At 41.9% G+C, this 20,127-nt stretch overlaps 1 protein-coding gene across 4 annotated transcripts in view; it reads left to right on the plus strand.

Annotated features, from left to right (window-relative positions):
• The window catches only part of PDZD8 (PDZ domain containing 8), a 94,973-nt gene that overhangs the window by 59,952 nt on the left and 14,894 nt on the right, over positions 1-20,127 (plus strand). For 3 of the 4 annotated variants that reach the window (XM_062215038.1, XM_062215039.1, XM_062215041.1), the window contains exons 4-5: positions 11,903-12,070; positions 16,197-16,359. In XM_062215038.1, the coding sequence (XP_062071022.1) occupies positions 11,903-12,070; positions 16,197-16,359 (331 nt within the window). The remainder of the gene's footprint in view (positions 1-11,902; positions 12,071-16,196; positions 16,360-20,127) is intronic. The other variant, XM_062215042.1, reaches the window with a different exon arrangement.

Genomic DNA, 20,127 nt, shown 5'->3' on the forward strand with positions numbered 1-20,127 from the left:
TGTCAGATAAGTCCCATAGGGGTTAAATTCCTTGCCTGAAGTCACAAAACTAGTAAAAGTTAAGGCCAGAATTCAAACCCAACTCTAAGTATAAAGCTATCCCAGACAACATTGCGATTTTTCTTCAGAGAATTTGGAATCTGCCATGGTTCTTAGGAGGGACTGATTTCAGTGATTTTTTTTTTTCAGCTATCCTTTAAGAGTTAATCACTGAAAATATAGGCATTATACTGACAAAGAAATGTTTACATGTAGAATCTGCATGACAGAATTGAGAATTTCTTTCCTGTACTATTCAAGTCTGCCCATTTGAGAAATTGTAGAAATCTACCCTCTTAAAAATGTATGTGTGTGTGTGTGTATGTATAAAATCATATGTTTGTCATCATTGAGGGGATGTTAAAATTTACTTCTGTAATAGCACTACTCCTCACTTTTCCTCTTGGAAAAGTTCTGTGGGAGTTGATAGTATATTATTATGCCAGGAGATAAAAGCAAAACATTTGCCATATGTCTGTTTCAAAGAATTACACTTTCCATGAAAAAGATGATCATGTGCATCCAAGGTGTGAAACCTCTTGGCTGATAAGAGTTCATTTCAAAGAAGACAGCTAATACGAAGGTACTTCAAAGTTCATAGGAAAATGGAATTATAAGATAAGTTTATTTTAGTGCAAAAAATGTTGAAATTGATGCATAGGTTTTTCAGCTTACATAATTTTCCATGAACCTTTTGAAGATCCCTCATAAATAGTCTCTCCCTTTTTCCATTAGAGTGATGGAACTGAGTGAAAGATGATTGAGGATTTAGCAAGATTCTTGGAAGCAGAGAGCTTAGTTTCTAAAGTAGTTGATGGTTCTATGAAATATTTTAGTATGCATTTTCCATTACTGTTAAAACTGCCAGTGCTGCTGGTGCTGCGGCTCACTAGGCTAATCCTCTGCCTGCGGTGCCAGCACCCCGGGTTCTGGTCCCAGTTGGGGCGCCGGATTCTGTCACGGTTGCTCTTCTTCCAGTCCAGCTCTCTGCTATGGCCCGGGAAGGCAGTGGAGGATGGCCCAGGTGCTTGGGCCCTGCACCTGCATGGGAGACCAGGAGGAAACACCTGGCTCCTGGCTTCGGATCGGCGCCAGCCGTAGTGGCCACTTGAGGGGTGAACCAATTGAAAAGGAAGACCTTTCTCTCTGTCTCTCTCTCTCTAACTCTGCCTGCCTGTCAAAACAAACAAACAAACAAACAAACCTGCCAGTGCTTAGAGGTAGATCAGATAGATATGAAAATGATCCTTCAGAGACTCAGTATTTTACCTTTTTCATTCTAGAACCTAGAAGTTGTCTTATTAACTTCTCAGAAGTTAATACCTTGCTGAAATATGCTTTATAAAAAGAAATTGAGTGACAGTTTTTTTAACTGTCCAGTTTTTTTAACTCAGTTGCTTCTAAATTGAGTTAAATATCTCATTACTTTACACCCAAGTGATTTGTTTATGTGTGAGAGAGGGAGAGAGAGGATGAGGGGAGATGGAGAGAATAAATACAAGAACGTAGCCTTCTCATTGTGAATGTTTTCATAGTGCTAATGGAGTTAGTGAGATCATCAGTTTTGTAATTTTTTTTTTTTTTTTTTTTTTTTTGACAGGCAGAGTGGACAGTGAGATAGAGACAGAGAGAAAGGTCTTCCTTTTGCCGTTGGTTCACCCTCCAATGGCCGCCGCAGTAGCGCGCTGCGGCCGGCGCACCGCGCTGATCCGATGGCAGGAGCCAGGTGTTTCTCCTGGTCTCCCATGGGGTGCAGGGCCCAAGCACTTGGGCCATCCTCCACTGCACTCCCTGGCCACAGCAGAGAGCTGGCCTGGAAGAGGGGCAACCGGGACAGGATCGGTGCCCCGACCGGGACTAGAACCCGGTGTGCCGGCGCCGCAAGGCGGAGGATTAGCCTGTTGAGCCACGGCGCCGGCCCAGTTTTGTAATTTTTAAAAGTGATGGATGGTAGGATAGAAATTTGTCGATAGAAAACCTTGTTGCTTTTAACTGGGTTGGGGAGTAAGCTGTTAGCCCCTAGGCTGGCAGTAATTTGTGCTCTAAAACCATAAACAAATTGATCTGACACCTGGTATTCAGTGAAATGACTAGAAAGTTACATTTCTAGGGGCCAGTGCTGTGGCATAGCAGGTAAAGCCACTGCCTGCAATGCCGGCATCCGATATGTGTACTGGTTCAAGTCCCGGCTGCTCCACTTCTGATCCAGCTCTCTTCTGTGGCCTGGAAAAGCAATAGAAGATGGTCCAAGTGCTTGGGCCCCTGCACCCGTGTAGGAGACCCATGCTCCTGGCTTCAGATTGGCGCAGCTCCTGCCCTTGTGGCCAACTGGGGAGTGAACCAACAGATGGAAGATCTCTTTCTCTTCTTCCCTCCTTCCCTCCCTCCCTCTCTTTGCCTCTCCTTCTCTCTCTGTGTAACTCTGACTTTCAAGTAAGTAAATCTTAAAAAAAAAGAAGAAGATAAAAAGTAAGTTATATTTCTAACACATTCAGTGCCAAGTATGCTGTACATGGAAGTTCACCTTGTGAGTAGCTCAATATAAAAGTTTTCCTAGTTGTAAATCTTGACCTATCAATTTTCGTTCAAAGTTTGTAGAGAAATCTTATAGTTTTGTTTTGTTTTGTTTTTTGAGATTTATTTATTTGCTTAGAGGGAGAGGTAGAGAGAGAGAGAGAGGTCTTCCATCCACTGGTTCACCCCACAAATGGCCATGAAGGCAGGAGCCAAGAGCTTCGTCTGGGTCTCCCATGTGAGTGTAGGGGCCCAAGAACTTGGGCCATCTTCCACTGCTTTCCCAGGCACATGAGGCAACTGGATCAGAAGTAGAGCAGCCTGACCTCAAACTGAGCCCATACGGGATGCGCGTGCTGCGGGCACAGCTTAACCCACTGAGCCACAGCACCACCCCGAGAAATCTTATCACACTCTAATCATAAGTGCCATAGACCCTGATGATTAGAATTGTTACTAGGTCCCAAAAGCAAGCTAAGCAAAAGTGATCTATATGCCATTCGTCCCAGACAGTGATTTTTCAGTCACTGACTTAGCCCATTTGGCCTGCGCTAACTAAATGCCTTAAACCAGGAGTCTCAGAAATTACAGAAGTTTATTTTTCACAGTTCTGGAGGCTGGGAAATATAAAACTGGTACCAGTAGAGTCCGTGTCTAATGAGGGCTCACTTCCTGGTTCATAGCTGCCATCTTTTCCCTAGGAGGGCTCCATCAAGATCTAATCCCCTACTAAAAGCCTCATCCAGATACCACCACCTGAGGATTAAGACTTCAGTGTATGAGTTGTGGAGAGAGGGTGGGAGCACACACACTAATAGTCTATAGCAGTCACTATTAGGTGTCCTTAGCATGTAGAATTTTGATTACTTTGCCAAACTAGCTAGTTGTTCCATATTCTCATGAACACAGCAACCAGCTTTTACAAATACAAAAGACTTTCTGATATGTTTGGATGAATGATTTTTGAAGACCGTTTTTAAAATTTAAATAATCTCAATATCCTGAATGTTTGCTTGGCATGACAAAATAGTTCTACTCTCAGGCATGTAGTTTCCAAAACTTTATAACTATAGGTATACCCTGCTTAGAAGGCTTACCGATCAGCCCTGAGACAAGAATAGTGCACTTTTCTGGAATAGTAAGAATTAAGAAGCCAGGAAAAATCCCGAGATGATGACTATTTTAAAACTGAGGGGAAAGCAGGCCAAGTATCTATAACCTGTGAAAAAGTAGGTCAAGCTAGGGAACTGCTTTGACACTAAAGAGAGACCTGGAAGAAGTGATTTAACAGAAACGTTGGAGGCCGGCACTGCGGCATGGTGGGTAAAGTCGCCACCTGCAGTGCCAGCATCCCATATGGGCACTGGTTTGAGTCCTGGCTGCTCCACTTCCAATCCAGCTCTCTGCTATGGCCTGGGAAAGCGGTAGAAGATGGCCCAAGTCCTTGAGCCCCTGCACCTTTGTAGGAGACCCAAAAGAAACTCCTGGCTCCTGGCTCCCCAGTTGTTGTGGCCATCTGGGGAGTGAACCAGTGGATGGAAGACCTCTGCCTCTCTGTAAATCTGCCTTTCAAATAAATAAATAAATCTTTAAAAAACAAACAAACAGAAAGAATGTCCTTTCCTATGTTCTTTAAAAAAAAAAAAAAAAGAAAAGAAACCTGGGGCTTCCCATAAAACCTATGCTCGTACAGGTTCCTTGTCCATCTACAAAAACCAGGGTTACAGCTGAAAGAGCATGTGCTTCAGTTCTTTTGGAATGTAGGCAACAACTCACTGCACACAAATGCAGCAGTAGTTGCACAAGACAGGAGTCCTACAATGAGTTAAAAGTGCCCTTTCAAAAAATGTTTAATTGCTGGGGATTAAACAATGTGTGACTCCTTCAAGACTCCCCTCATCAGCCATATGCTGTCATTTACATCTTTCATCACCGTACTTCTTTTTTTTTTTTTAAACAGGCAGAGTGGATAGTGAGATAGAGAGAGAGAGAAAGGTCTTCCTTTTTGCTGTTGGTTCACCCTCCAATGGCCTCTGCAGCCGGCGCACCGCACTGATCCGAAGCCAGGAGCCAGGCGCTTCTCCTGGTCTCCCATGGGGTGCAGGGCCCAAGGACTTGGGCCATCCTCCACTGCCTTCCCGGGCCAAGGCAGAGAGCTGGCCTGGAAGAGGGGCAACCGGGATAGAATCCAGCGCCCCGACCGGGACTAGAACCTGGTGTGCCGGCACCGCAACACCTACTTCTTAAAAAGCAAAATTTTCTAGAACAATATCCTGTTGTTCTCAGATCATGGTGGCCCTGAAGTTTCCAGTCCCTAGCCACCTAGAAAGAATTGTGTTAAGTGAAATCTTTCATCATTCAATTTTGTTTTCCTGGCCTTTTGATGGCAAGCTCAGAGCCTCGACAGTACAGGAAAAGGAAAGAAGAGAGAAGGGAAATTAAGTTTCTGTCTGCCCAGTAGGTGGAAAAAAAAGTAGTCCTTAGGCCTTTCTTCTTGGATTGTGGCCTGGCAGGGCAGGCAACAAGGCTGGTCTGAGCTAGACCAGGAACTTAGAGCTAACACCTGTGCTGTAGAGGCCATACCTCTGACCTTTTATATTGTTGTCCATTATGTTTAGACCTTCAGAAGTAAAGTGTTCTATGTTTTCATAACTCCCTGTTAGGGACCAATTTGAGCATTCTCTTCAAATCACAAGTATCCTCACCATAATTTCTCAATTGCCAATTTCCCTGAGAAAAGCAGAGACTTTTTGAATATATTTTTAGGGCCTTGGCCTTCTTTTGGACATTTAATTTTGAGTAGAGGGCTTTAACTTTGTGAATATGGAGAATAGTAGTAGCCCATGAAACAGGAAGCATTTAAAAATTTTTTAAAATGTGTTTTGTCTATTTGAAAGGGAGAGGGGTCTTCCATCTGCTGGTTCACTCCCCAAATGCCAGCAACAGCTTGAGGATGGGCCAGGCTGAAGCAAGGAGCTAGGAACCCAATCCAGGTCTCCCACATGGGTGACATCACCTGTTACCTCCCAAGATGTGCATTAGCAGGAATCTGAAGTTGGGAATAGGGCCAGAACTCAAACCCATGCCTGCAGCATAGAATGTGGGCAGCCCAAGTGTGTCTTAACCATTAAGCCAAATGCCCACCCCAGGAGAAGTCTTCAATGGCTATTTTTCATATAATCTTTAGGAACTTTCTATAAATGGTATGTTTTGTAGCCAGCAATCAAACATTGAAGCGATTTCAAACACACTTTTAAGCTTTTGATTTATTAGACTTGTCTTTTTAAGGGAAAAAAAACCACACTTCTTATGCTTTTATTCGTGAAATTGGAGGTTTTTTTTTTAAAGGCTTGAATGGATCAATGTGAATTAGATATATTTGCATTCAAATTTCTTGTCACACTGCAGCATTAATTATCACATTCAGATGCTGCTTTTACCACTACTGTTATCAATTTTGGCCATCTTGGGCATGAACCTGGGGGTGAAATTTGTTCTTTGTCTTTTGAAAATGCTCAGTTGAGTGAACCAGAATCTGTCCCTCCATACAAAGACCCAACTTGTCAGAGTTGTGGTTTTGAAGCTTCTTGAGATTTTCAGACGTATCATGCTTGCTGTCACCATCGCCTGCAGCCACTCCTGCCATCTTGTGGATGCATTGTCTCCTCCACTGACCTGGCAGGCCCCTCCTACACTTCCTTCAAGTGTCAAATTTAGCTTTCAGGGATACTCTGTCTGCTTTATGAGTGTCAAATCACTCAACAAGTGTTAACTGTATGCCTATACTAGGGCTAGGGCACTTCTCTGTGTTGCTGGTTTCTATTCCTCCCGGATCCAGTGCTGAACATTTCAGGGAGTGAATCATTATTGCATTTTTTTCTGTTAACTGTTTTTCAAGGGTACTTTTGCAAAAGATTTTGTTAAGCATATCTGTGTTGGGTTAACATTAATGATTTTTCTGAAAATATTACCACCATTTCATTTGGAACGCAGAGAATTATAAAACACTGATGTTTCTGAAGATGGTGAACATCCTCTTTCACTGTAATACAATGAGAATTCTGGTATGATAGGTACTGGTTTTGGTATGGGCTGGGAATGGTTATCTGCAATTAAGAGCCTGCTGTGAGGCGGGCATTAGCCGAGCAGTGGAGACCCCCCCCCCCATCCCCCATTGGAATACCTGAGTTTGATTCTGGCTCTGCCGCCTGACTCCAGCTTCTTGCCAAGGCAGACCGGGGCCAGGGGTGGGAGGCAGGTAATGATGGTTCAAGTAATTGGGTTCCTGTCTGCCTTCTGGCTTAGGCTCCAGCCATGGCCTAGCATTGCTGGCATTTCGGGAGTGAACCAGCTAATGGGGCTCACTGTGTGCCTTCTCTCTCTCTCTGCCACACAAACAGACAAAAGCCTGCTGCGAAAAGTTCAGCTTTATGCTGACATTGTACATACACAAGTACTGACATTTGGTTTTATGTCATATTTCACCCTTCCTGTCCCACTATTCTACCCCCCCACCCCACCCCCCACCCCCCCCCAAAAAAAAAGCTGGGAAATAGCCTCATAATGTCTTTTTCAGAACTTACTGGGTGAAAGCCTGTTCGAAGTGTGCCTGCTCACAGCAGTTTAGTCTTTCACTTAATGATCTTTACTGTTTTGGAGAGTTTGGGGCTTTTGTTCTGTTATAAACGCATGTATTAGAGAAGAGTTTGTAAAATAAAAGGTATATTGATGTGTTATTGAAATATGTTCTCTGTCCGTTCTATAAAATTATGTGTGTTAGGAAGGCATTAAAAAATCAATATGTTTTCCCCCTCCCCGCCCCCTCACCCTGTGTGAAAACAAGGCATGCCAGCTGGGTCCAAGAAAGGCTAGATGGATGTCAGCGTGTGAGAGCTCTTAAAGCCTATCTTGATGTTACCAAATTGCTGTCTACAAGAGGGCTGCACAGAGAGCTAGACTTTTTTTTAACCCATGACTGACATTCTTGGTGAAGTTAAGTACAGGCTGTCCACAGTGCTGTGTGTATTGACTCCTGTGATTCAACTCATGCAATTAGCAGACGTCTGCAATTCCAGATAATTGTTTAACTTGGTTTTTTGTTTATTTTGAGTGCCATAGAAATAGTATTTCAGCCCCCAGTAGAAATCTACTTCTTGGTTTCAACATAAATCAGGTTAGTTGATATAGGCTGAGCAACAAAGAGTATATCCTACCTTTACAATTTATTTGTAGCTTTCCAGTTTAATGTAACACTTTTGAGTTTAATGAGATATTGTACTGTGTAATAGTCTCTAATACAGTGCCTGGTAGGTTAGAACCTGTTAGAAAAAAAACAGACACTCACTAAAATTTAGGCAAAAAAGGATACCAGAGTGTTTGCTGGACCGCAAGGGCATATAGTAGGGCCACTGTTCGTGTTGTTTGGATTAGGCTTTGCACAGCTTTAAGCACAAGTGCAACCAGGCCTTAGAAACAAACTGGAACCAGAGACTAGAACATTGTCCGCTGGCCTCTCTCCCTGCTCTGAGCTGTTTGTGTGATTTGTTCTTCAAAACATGCTCCACTTTCCAGTCCAGAAGAACATACCGATGGCCATAGCTACAAGTTACAGTTATCCTAGTCAAGGAACCTCTAAATCAGAATTCCAAACTTGCAGAAAGGAAAGTCTGATTGGTCAAACTTGTATCTGGGATATGCCTTCTAATGCGTCAGGGCCATGAAACCAGGTTAGATAAGCAAGACTGTGTGCCACGGTCACGGTGCAGGATTAGAGGGTTGTAGAGACAGTCCTGAAGCCGGGAGCACTTGGTAAATGTTGGTGTCTGTTTTACTAAGCATGTAGTCAGTATTTAATAATTATTATTTTTTGTTTGTTTTTTATTTTTGACAGGCAGAGTGGACAGTGAGAGAGAGAGACAGAAAGGTCTTCCTTTGCTGTTGGTTCACCCTCCAATGGCCGGCGCACCGCGCTGATCCAAAGGCAGGAGTCAGGTGCTTATCCTGGTCTCCCATGGGGTGCAGGGCCCAAGCACTTGGGCCATCCTCCACTGCACTCCCGGGCCATAGCAGAGAGTTGGCCTGGAAGAGGTGCAACCGGGACAGAATCCGGCACCCTGACTGGGACTAGAACCTGGTGTGCCCGCGCCACTAGGTAGAGGATTAGCCTGTTGAGCCACGGCACCAGCCTATTTAATAAGTATTATTAATTTCATGTCTTTTTTTCTCATAAAATATCAGTTATGTGACAAAGTATAGGTGTTTGAAACAGTGTTTATAACAAATTTATATTAACAGATTTGTAAACTATATATATTTATACATATTTATATATTAACATATTGTAGGATATTTTATTTTATAACCATAATATCTGTATCCTGTTATCTATGAAACACTGTTTTTTTCTGCTAAAACATGTTCTGTTATAAACAGGGTGGGAGTTTTCACTTCCATTAAATCTTGTTTGATAGATATGATTAATTTCCTGATGGGCTTCTTGTCTACATCTTTTTGCTATATCAATGCTACTATGACCTAAAATGAGTTTCTTCCACCCTGTCTTCTCCAGACCATTCACCCAAAGGCAGTCTTCACCTCCCCTGAATTTCCATTGTACCTTAAACATACATGTCTTGTGGCACATTTGTGCTTCCTTCTTGGAGTCTAGCTTAGACGCTGTAAAACAGTGCTAGCCAGTGTTCACATATTGACCAGGATACTTACAAGTCTCTGACAAAGATAGGATTTTTTTTTTTTTTTTTTTTTAAAGCAGTATCAGGTTCCTGGTGTTTCTAAAGCTTATATCACCACAGAGTTGACCTAGCAAGGTTTGGCCTGAAACTTTCAAGTTTCTTGTATGTAATCAGATTACTGTATGAAAGAGAAGTGTTGTAGCTTTATTTATTGTCTCCCATGCCACAAAAAATGTTGATTTTTTTGCTTGTGACAGTGAGGGAACAAGGTTTTCTTCATTCTCTAAAAGAAACAGAAAGCAGACTTTGACCATCTACAAAAATTTTATAAGAGAAGTTATATAGCTGTTAACTTTTTCTGAATTGTAGCTTATTGTTAGGAATAAGGAAGCACCCAGATTTTGTTGGTACTTCAGAACAGTTCATTGGCCTCCTAAAAGAAAGGAAAAGCTATTACTGATTGTTGGAATTAACTGAGAGTCTTCTTGCATTTGTGTGTTTTTAATAAAAAGTTTATGATAGCAGCCTAAGGAACAATATATTGTTCCACATTTATTGTTTTCTTCACTCTGCTATAAGAAATTACATTTTGCTCTCCCTACTGCTCCTTTTCTCCTCCCTTTTACTTTCACTTATACCCAGACACTATCTTTAGTTTTCTTTATAGAGGAAAGCTTCTGACGGGATAAAAACTTAGAATTTTGTGAAAAGTAGATATTTACCACCATCAGTGTAATTTCTACTGTTTGGAAGTATATTACTTCAAGCGGATCTGAACTGGTTGTTTTCTTCTTGCTAAATGCTGACATTTCTGTCACTGTCTTTGTCTCTTCTAATAATACAGGCTTTTTCTTTAATATTTCACTTCTTTTTTTTTATTATTTTTATTTCAAAGGGATGTCCCATCTATTGGTTCACTTCCCAGATACCTACAACAACCAGGACTGGACCAGGCAGAAGTCAGAGTTGGAAACTTAATCTGGGTATTCCACACAGGTGGTAGAGACCCAGCTATTGGTATCACTTGCTGCCTCCTAAAGTGTTCACTACAAGGAAGCTGAAATGGAGAGGGGAACTGGGACTGAAATCCAGCCCTCTGATACAGGATGGGGGAACTGGGACTGAAATCCAGCACTCTGATACAGGATGGGGGAACTGGGACTGAAATCCAGCACTCTGATACAGGATGGGGGAACTGGGACTGAAATCCAGCACTCTGATACAGGATGGGGGAACTGGGACTGAAATCCAGCACTCTGATACAGGATGGGGGAACTGGGACTGAATTCCAGCACTCTGATACAGGATGGGGGAACTGGGACTGAATTCCAGCACTCTGATACAGGATGGGGGAACTGGGACTAAAGTCCAGCACTCTGCTCCAGGAGGCAGGTGTCCCTAGCAGCAGCTTCACCACTGCACCAGTGACCCGCCCTGAGACAGTTTCTTTATCCTGTAGTTGTGAAATCATTTTAGGTCCTCAGTCTCGATCCTGTAAACTAGTGTTTGAACACTGCAGTCTGAAAATTAGATTTCTTTTTGCATTCGTTTTTCACTGATAGTTGTAAATCTTAGTAATAACATTAATCAATAGCCTTTTCCTAGCTTTGCCTCTAAGCTGTATGTCCCCAATGTCCCAAAAATGTTGTTTGTTTTGTTTTTGTTGATGTTGTTTACCTAGAATCCAATGAAGATTCATGTGGTACTCTGCTTTGCGTTATTATGTCTCTTTAGTCTCTCTTTGTACTGTTTTTATTTTTTTAAATATAAAATAGTCCCTCTGCCTTTGTATGTGTGGGGAGGGGTTACAGAACAGTTTCTCTCTAACCTCATTCCATCTACATTTGTTAACTGGCTTCTTTTTGGCAGTAGTGAGGTAGGAGGTAATATAAAAGCTTCCTGCCAGCTGGGTGCTAAATAATATGTAAATTAGGGGCCAATGTTGTGGCATAGCTAATAGAGCCACCACCTGTGATGCAGTATCCTATATGGGCACTGGTTTATGTCCTGGCTGCTCCACTTTTTGGCCAGCTTCCTGCTAATGACCTGGGAAAAGTGCTTGGGCTCCTGCCAACCAGGTGGGAGATACGAATGAAGCTACTGGCTTTGATCCAGCCCTGCCCTGGCTATTGTAGCTATTTAGGGAGTGAACTAGCAGATGGGAGATTTCTCCTCCTCTCTGTGCCTCTCCCTCTCTCTGTGTAACTCTTGGCTTTTAAATAAATTATTGTCTTTTTAAAAATATATATGTATATAAATTAATGAAATGATGAATTATAAACTAATTACAGAAGCAATACTTACATAAATCCTACAATTAAAGTAAGAGCTATGCTGAAGAAAAAAAACCCTCTGTCTTAGTCTGTTTTCTACTGCTACAACAGAAAAGCAGCACTGGGTAATTATAAACAAGACAGGTTTATTTGACTGTTTGGAGAATGGGAAATCCAAGAACATAGGGCCAGCATTTGGCAGGCCCCTTTGTGTGGCAGAAGGGCAAGCAAGCACACATAAGGTGCGGGGTAAGTAAACTCACTTTGTTTTTTAAAAAAATTATTGGGGCCAGCATTGTGGTGTAATAGGTAAAGCCACTGCCTGGGGCACCAACATCCCATATGGACACCAGTTTGTGTCTCAGCTGCTCCATTTCAATCCAGCTCCCTGCTAATGGCCTCGGAAGAGCACTGGAAGATGGCCCAACTGCCACTGATGTGGGAGACACAGAAGAAGCCTCTGCCACCCATGCGGGACCCAGACAGAGCTCCAGGCTCTTGGCTTTGACCTGGACCAGCCCCTTGCCATTGTGGCCGTTTGGGCCACAGCAGGTGAAAGAGCTATCTCTCCTCTCCCCTCCCCCCTCCCCCACCCCACTCCATCGCTCTTTCAAACAAATAAAACATTTCTTTAAAAAAGAAAAGAAGTCGAAGAAATAGTTTTTATTCCATTCCTCTTTTAAATTTGAAATTAATAATATTTACTAAAAGTCAGCAGTAAAAATTAGGGGGAAAGGGAGAGAATTTAGTATTTACCCTGATTAATTATACCTACTTAAAATCACTTTGCTTTCCATTTTGAATGTTTATGAATTATAGGTAGAAAATGAATTAAGAAACTAAATTACATGAATACCTACACTAACCTTAGTTTACTTCTATTTTTTTATTTGTTTTAAAGATTTCTGGGGGCTGGCGCCGTGGCTCACTTGGTTAATCCTCCACCTGCGGCGCTGGTATCCCATATGGGCGTCGGGTTCTAGTCCCGGTTGCTCCTCTTCCAGTCCCGCTCTCTGTTGTGGCACGGGAAGGCAGTGGAGGGTGGCCCAAGGGCTTGGGCCCTGCACCCGCATGGGAGACCAGGAGAAGCACCTGGCTCCTGGCTTCGGATCAGCGAGATGCGCCAGCCGCAGCGGCCATTGGAGGGTGAACCAACAGAAGGAAGACCTTTCTCAAGTCTGGCTCTCTCTCTCACTGTCTACAACTGTGTCAAATAAATAAATTAATTAAAATTTTTAAGAAAAGATTTATTTTATTTGAAAGGCAGAGTTGGAGTGGGGGGAGAGACAGAGAGATCTTCCATCTGTTGATTGACTCCCCAGAGGGCCTCTGCAGGGCCAGAGCTAGGCCAGGCTGAAGCCAGGAGCAGCTTCTCCTCCCCTCCCCTCCCCTCCTCCCCACTTCCCTCCCCTCCTCTCCCACGTGGGTGCAGGAGCTCAAACAGTTGGGCCATCTTCTGTTTTTCCAGGTGCATTAGCAGGGAACTGGATCAGAAAGTGGAGCAGCCAGGACTCAAACTGGTACCAATATGGGATGCTGGCACTGCAGGTGGCAGCTTAACCCACTGCACCACACACCGGTCTGCTTAGTTCACTCCCCTCCCCTCCCCCCCGCCCTCCTCTCCCCTCCCCCCCTCCTTTTCTTTGACAGATAGAGTTAGTGAGAGAGACAGAGAGAAAGGTTTTCCTTTCACTGGTTCACTCCCCAAATAGGCGCTGTGGCCAGAGCTACACCGATCAGGAGCCAGGTGCGTCCTTCCTGGTCTCCCATGACGGTGCTTCCTCCTAGTCTCCCACATGAGTGCAGGGACCCAAGCACTTGGGCCATCCTCCACTGCCTTCCCAGGCCACAGCAGAGAGCTGGACTGGAAGAGGAGCAACCGGGACTAGAACCTGGCACCCATATGGGATGCCGGCACCACAGGTGGAGGATTAACCAAGTGAGCCACGGCGCCAGCCCCCCCCCCCCGCCCCCCCCCCCTTTTTTTTTATTTATTTGAGAGTCACAGTTAGAGGAAGGGAGAGACAGAGAGGTCTTCCATCCACTGGTTCATTCCCCAGATGGCCACAACAGCTGGGCCAATCTGAAGCCAGGAACCAGGAGCTTCTTCTAGGTCTCCCATGCTGTGCAGGTGCCCAAGCACTTAGGCTTTCCTCTGCTACTTTCTCAGGCCATTAGCAGAGAGCGAGATGGAAATGGAGCAACTGGGACTTGAACTGGTGCCCATGTGGGATGCCAGTGCCACAGGCAGAGGCTTAACCTACTATGCCACAGTGCCGACCCCATCCCTCCAACTTTAATTCTACTTTAAGAGCAAAGACTAAATTACCAAAACACAAGTGTTAATTTTTAAATGTTGCAGTATTCATATTCATACAGTGTAGGTTTTTACCCATTTTCTGTCCTTAGCATTTTGTAATTAGAAAAGTTCGCATTTTAAATTTTCAGCTTTGGCACTCTCTAAGAAATATTTTTATATTCCTGGAATGTGTTCTTAAGGGCATTGGTAACAAAAACACTTTAATAGTATAAAGTGATTATTTACCATATAGTAAGGCAAGAACTAGATGGATGTTTGGGGAGTTTTAAACACAAATTGTTGTTTTTTTTCAGGGATTTTGTAAATCTTCAGGTAATCCATAACTTGACCACATTTTCCATTTCTGGAGCATAATAAGATTAAGATTTTCCTCATAAATAAAAAGAACTTTACAAAATGTATTAATACCCAAATTAAAGAACAAGTAAGTTATCCTTTATCAGCCAACATCACTAGGTAGGAAAATTGAATTTCTCACTAAGTGGTATTTATATTATAAAGCAACATAGACAGTGATGTATGTGGATATTAGCAGGGTTTTTTTGCAAAGTTCCTCATGACACACCCTTGAAGAACGGAAATAAGAAATGTGGGTAGGCAGGTAATACAATTAGAGCGATTTGTAATTGAACTCAATAAACACCAATTGAATTCTTGTCATCTGAAGGGATGTGGTGTTCTAGCCTTTTTTTAAATCATCGATTTGAATGAAGACAGATAACCCTCTGTCTTATGCATGGTATTATGCTTTTCTTAATTCATAAGTGATATTAATCTGGGATATGTATCTCTCATAAGTTGGATGAGAGATTTGTTTAGAAACAAAATTATCTTAATGAGTTAGTTAGAGCAGGGTGTCTCATTAACAGGGTAACATAATAAAGTACAATGTAAACTCTTTTCCCTTGCCTTCCCCCAAAAAGAAAATTCACAGTCATCCTGTAATATTTATAAGAAACCAGTTCCAGGACCCCCAGTGTATAACAAAAATCATGGGCACTCAGTGTTCTTATATAATGATATAGTATTTGCATATAACCTACATACATCCTTACATATTCTTAAAGTCATCTCTAAATTATTTTCAATACCTAATACAATGTGAATGCTATGTAAATACAAAATAGTGACAATATTCGGTACAGGTGCAGTTTTTGTTTCTAAATATTTTTGGTTGCTGGTTGGTTGAATCCACAGATAGAGAGCCTGTAGATACAGAGGACCAACCATACACCATAAAAAAGTGGAATTTCAAAGGCACACCTAAGATATATACTATTTATGTTATATTTGAGAAAAGCAAGATTCAGAATTGCATTCACAATATATGATATTTACAGTGTGAGGTCTTAGTTCTCAATTTGCTAATATATATCTTGTAAAATAAAAAGATGAACAGTTCCACCTAGTATGATTAGGAATATTTTTCATTTCACTTTTATCCTTTTTTTTAAAGATTTATTTATTTATTTGAAAGGCAGAGGCAGAGAGAGAGAGAGGTCTTCCATCTGCTGGTTCGCTCCCCAAATGGCCACAACGGCTGGAGCCGGGCCAATCCGAAACCAAGAGCCAGGAGCTTCCTCTGGGTCTCCCACACAAGTATAGGGGCCCAAGGATTTGGGCCATCTTCTGCTTTCCCAGGCCATAACAGAGAGCCGAATGGGAAGTGGAGCAGCTGGGATTCAAGTCGGTGCCCACATGGGATGCCAGCACTGCAGACAGTGGCTTTACCCACTACAACACAGCGTCAGCCCTCACTTTTCCTTTATTTACAAACTTTATACAGTGGTCATGGATTGGACACATTGAAGACAAAGTGTTGTTTATTTGTGTTTTCTTTTGGGGCGTTTTTTGGGGGGATAACTTAAATGTATAGTCTGGGAGTATGTTAATTCATATCGTCAAAACAATGATTTCTGGGTTGACAGTTGTGGCAGTGATTAAGCCAATTCTGCAATGCCAGCAACCCACACCAGAGCACTGGTGCGAGTGCTGCACTTCTGATCCAGCTCCTAGCTAACGCACCTGGGAAGCAGCAGGAGCTGGCCTGAGTACTTGGGCCCCTACCACCCATGTGGGAGACTAAGATGGAGTTCCTGGCTCCTGACTTTAGCCTGGTCCAGCCCTGACTGTTATGGCCATTTATCAGTGGATGGAAGATTACTCTCTATCACTCTGCCTTTTAAACAGATAATTATCTTTTAAAAAATCCTTCTTCCCTCCTTTTTTTCTCCATAATAATAGTCACTGTGGTACAACGATCAGCAGCAAGTATGGAGCCTTCTCAGAATGGAACTATTTTCTCCACTACTACGAATCTATTAAGTCAGTTTTCATTTCTTTTCATCTTTATCAAAGGTTGAATTAATAAAAGGAAACTTACAAAGTGTTGGACTTACACTTCGTCTCGTCCAGTCAACTGATGGGTATGCTGGACACGTCATAATCGAAACGGTGGCCCCAAACTCACCTGCTGCTATTGCAGATCTTCAGCGGGGAGATCGACTTATTGCTATTGGAGGTAATTACACTAATATGCAATGTATTGTACAGAGAAATTAGGATGAAAATAGGAAGTTTTTACTCCCTTCCTTATTCTGATAATCACTTATTACTTTTATTTTGCTTGCAAAGTTATAAAAAAATAAGTTTATAATAAGTAAAAATCTGAAGGAAGCCTTAAAAATGTGTTTAAAACATATTTGCCATTTTAGTCCTAAGGCATAAATCTTTAAATTTCTTCATCTTTAGGCCATTTTTTATGGAATCTTTCTAATTCTCCTTCCTTTCTCACCTTCTACTCCTGTATTTATTTTTTGTTAAATGTAAAAGACAAATCAACAGTAACGTTTCTGCATGACCACCATTACTACCATGAGCCTGAATTGTAGCTCTTACCTCTTATCACTTGAATTAAATAATGAACAGAGAGGATACAGCTGAACTGTCCTGTGGCCCCATATTGTCTGAATGGCCAGCATTTGTTAATTTGCTGTTATTCAGAGTTCAGCCCCGATCATTAGTGGAAAATATGTCACCTGCATGTCTCCTGTCAACTGAATTGTTAACAACAACAAGAAAAATTCGCTGTTGATTGGTTGGTTGCTTGGATGTGTACAGCTGAGCAGCAGGACTCATATACACAGCAGCAGGGGAAAGCCCAAGCTTTTCCAGGCCCTTAAATAGCTGACCAACCAATTCTAGGCTTGTCAAGAGATTTCTTGAACATGTGGTTGGTCACAGTTTATATTTTATGTACAGTGTGTCATGTTTTTTCACAGCTAAGACAATAAGACAGTTCACAAATCAGCGGTTTTCCTAGTTATATGTTCAAGAAACTCTGTCTTTGATTCAAATCCATCATGAAAATGATTTAGTTGCCCACATAAGTCAACACTGTCATATGGAACTCTTTCTGATCATGGCATCAGCAGCACTTCCCAGACTTTGATGTAAATACCAGTCATCCAGACTTGGTGTTAAAATGTGTATCTGATTTAGCAGACCTCAACAGGGCCCAAGATCTGCATTTCTATCAAACTTCCAGATGCTGCTGCTACAGCTCCATGGATGCATCAGAAGGGCATAAGAGAAACCTCATCCATCACATAGTTGTCTAAGTTATTCACCCCCAGCTAAAACTACAGTTCAGTGTCAAGTTTATATATTCACATATAACCTATTTTGATTTTACCAAAAAGATAAAATTAATTTTCTTTTTATATCATTTTAGGGTTTTGTTTTCAGTTGTGTAAGTAGTAAATATCATCAGAAGTAAATAGAGGCAGGCATTTGGCCATTTTAACTTCATTAAAATGCTGTTTGGAACACCTGCATCTCACACTGGAGTGCCTTTCCCACTAATGAGCACCCGAGAGACAGCAGTAATGGCCCAAGTACCTAGGTCTCAGCTGCTCACACAGGAGATTTGGATAGAGTCCTGGCTCGTGGCTTCAACCCAGTCCAGCACCAACTGTTGCTTTTCAAATAAATAAAATTATAAATGAATAAATCCAAGCAATATAAATATATACAGAGCCGAAAGCCAGAAGTTATCCCTTTACATATAACATTTGTAAAAATTTATTGAAATTAGGAACTATATGTTGTATATAATATGTAGATTGTTAAGAAACTTGAGACTTAACAGAAAAACTTTATTATGTCTCTCTTTTGGCTTTTTTTTCTACACAGAATTACTTCTGCCCCAACCCCAGGAAACAAACTGAAATCCTATAGTGTATTTTTATAATTTTTTTATAGAGTAGTCTTTTAGTGTTACTAACTTTGTCCCATATCAAGCAACATTTTTTAAAAATGTTATAGCTATAATTGACTTATTTATATAAATATGCAGTTCTAAAAATATTTAATAGTGGATTGGTGATATGTAACATTTTGGCAATCTTATTTTAACTATGAAGCTCAAGGGTGTTTCCTAAGTTTTGGGGTATGTTTGAAATATTCCAAAGGAAAGTTCCAGTTTGGATGGCTCAGTGCTGAGCGGTATAGTGGCCATCTCTACAAAGCACCAGTGGTTGGGGAAGAGATGAGATGAGGGCAGGCGTAAAGTCACACACCAAAAAAATGGATTTAGGTGGAGTTGAAATTTTTGCTTACTACAGACTATTAGGTGGATTATTTTTTAATTTATGCATGCCAAACTACAGTTTTGCTGGGACGCTGTGTTTCAAGAGAAGTAATAGAAGGTTAAGCTAGAAAAATCGTGAAGAACCATGGTGGAAAGCTCTGGATTTCAAACTTGACGTTTGGAGGCTAAAGGTGTTGAGCTGAAGCTTTCAGAAAACCTGCAGCATGACGCCTGTGACTAGAGAAGGCCTGAGCAGGGTGGCAGTTAAGAACTGTTTGTTACTGTACTTGAGGCCAGCGCTGAGGAGGATCTGATGAGGGAAGGGAAATGGACTGGAAGCCCAAGGTGCAGTTGACAACTAAATGGCTATAGGGACAGCTATCTCCAGGATTCCACTTGGGTTAACTGGAGAGTGGCAGGTTGATTCATAGTGGTGAGGGCAGAAGGATGAGATGGTCCAAAAGGGGTTTAACTGTGCTGAAAATGTGGTACCAAAGAAACTTCCAGGTGGTGATAGCCAGTGTTAGTTGGGAAGATTGGGCTAGAGTGAAGAGGAAGGGAAACAACCAAAGACAAATTGATAGTTTTTGAAATTATTGGAGTGGACATAATTACCTTAGCAAAAAGGCTAAGGAAACTAATGATAGGAAAACCTTGGTAATGTTTTGTATAAAAAGCAGGTGTAAGTGGATAAAAAGAAACCACAGGAAAAATGATCAGAACCAATTTAGTACAGCATCATGGAAACAAAGGGAAAAGGAAGGTGTTAAGAAAGAAAAAAATGAGTAAGGATAATTGAGGAAATCCAGAGGGAGATGGGAAAATAGGATCCACAGTACCAATAAAGGGATACTTCTTCCTCTGAAAGAAGATAACACTAACATCACTGGCAAAGAGAAAAGGTGGTTTCCTGTTATCTCTTTGGTAAATAAGGTGGCATCATCTGTAGAATGAAAGTATGGCAGGGGTTTTGGGGGAACAGGACAAGTTGGAAGCGAGTGCTTTGGAGGCTCAGTTGTATAGAGACAATTCAGAAAAAGAGCACTGAATATCTAGCATGGCTTGATGCTGGATCCAGGCGGTAAGCTGAGGAGCAGGAAAGGGGATGGTGAGACTAGCAAAGCTGACGAAAAGGCAGGGATAGAGTAGAAGAGGAGAGGGCTCAACAAATCGAAAACATCATGTAATCTTGGACTTAGGCCGGGTAGAAGAGTAGGTGGCATCAGAGCAACAGGACCATGAAAAGAAAGAAGGAATCACTGGGCTGGGAAATAACCTAAAAATACCCACTTAGCAGACCAGATTGTAAGAGTTAAAAAAAATAGGAGACTGGTCAGAGATGAACTGAAAGTGGATCTTGGATGTGGAAAGTTTTCCAAGCTATGAAGGGTGAAAGCCTCATCTTCCCCAAGCAACTGCAGTGGGAGAGCATTCCAACTTGAGTAACTTTAAAGCAGTTTATTCCGTATTGTTCTTTTTGGTCCTGGAAAAGATGAGTTTGATGAGCAGGGCTGAAAAGAATCTGTGAAACAGCCCACTACTCATAGGGGAGTATTTTACTGTATTTATTTCAAGCTTTAGTCTTCATTTGAATCATTTGTCGCATACCTTGTCATCACTGGAATATTGGGCACTTCCCCTCAATGTGAGTCTGGTTTCACCATTAATGGAGTCCTTTCCAGTTGGTCTCCCTCTGCT

Source organism: Lepus europaeus, chromosome 17 (assembly GCF_033115175.1).
Source record: "Lepus europaeus isolate LE1 chromosome 17, mLepTim1.pri, whole genome shotgun sequence".
NCBI lineage: Eukaryota > Metazoa > Chordata > Mammalia > Lagomorpha > Leporidae > Lepus > Lepus europaeus.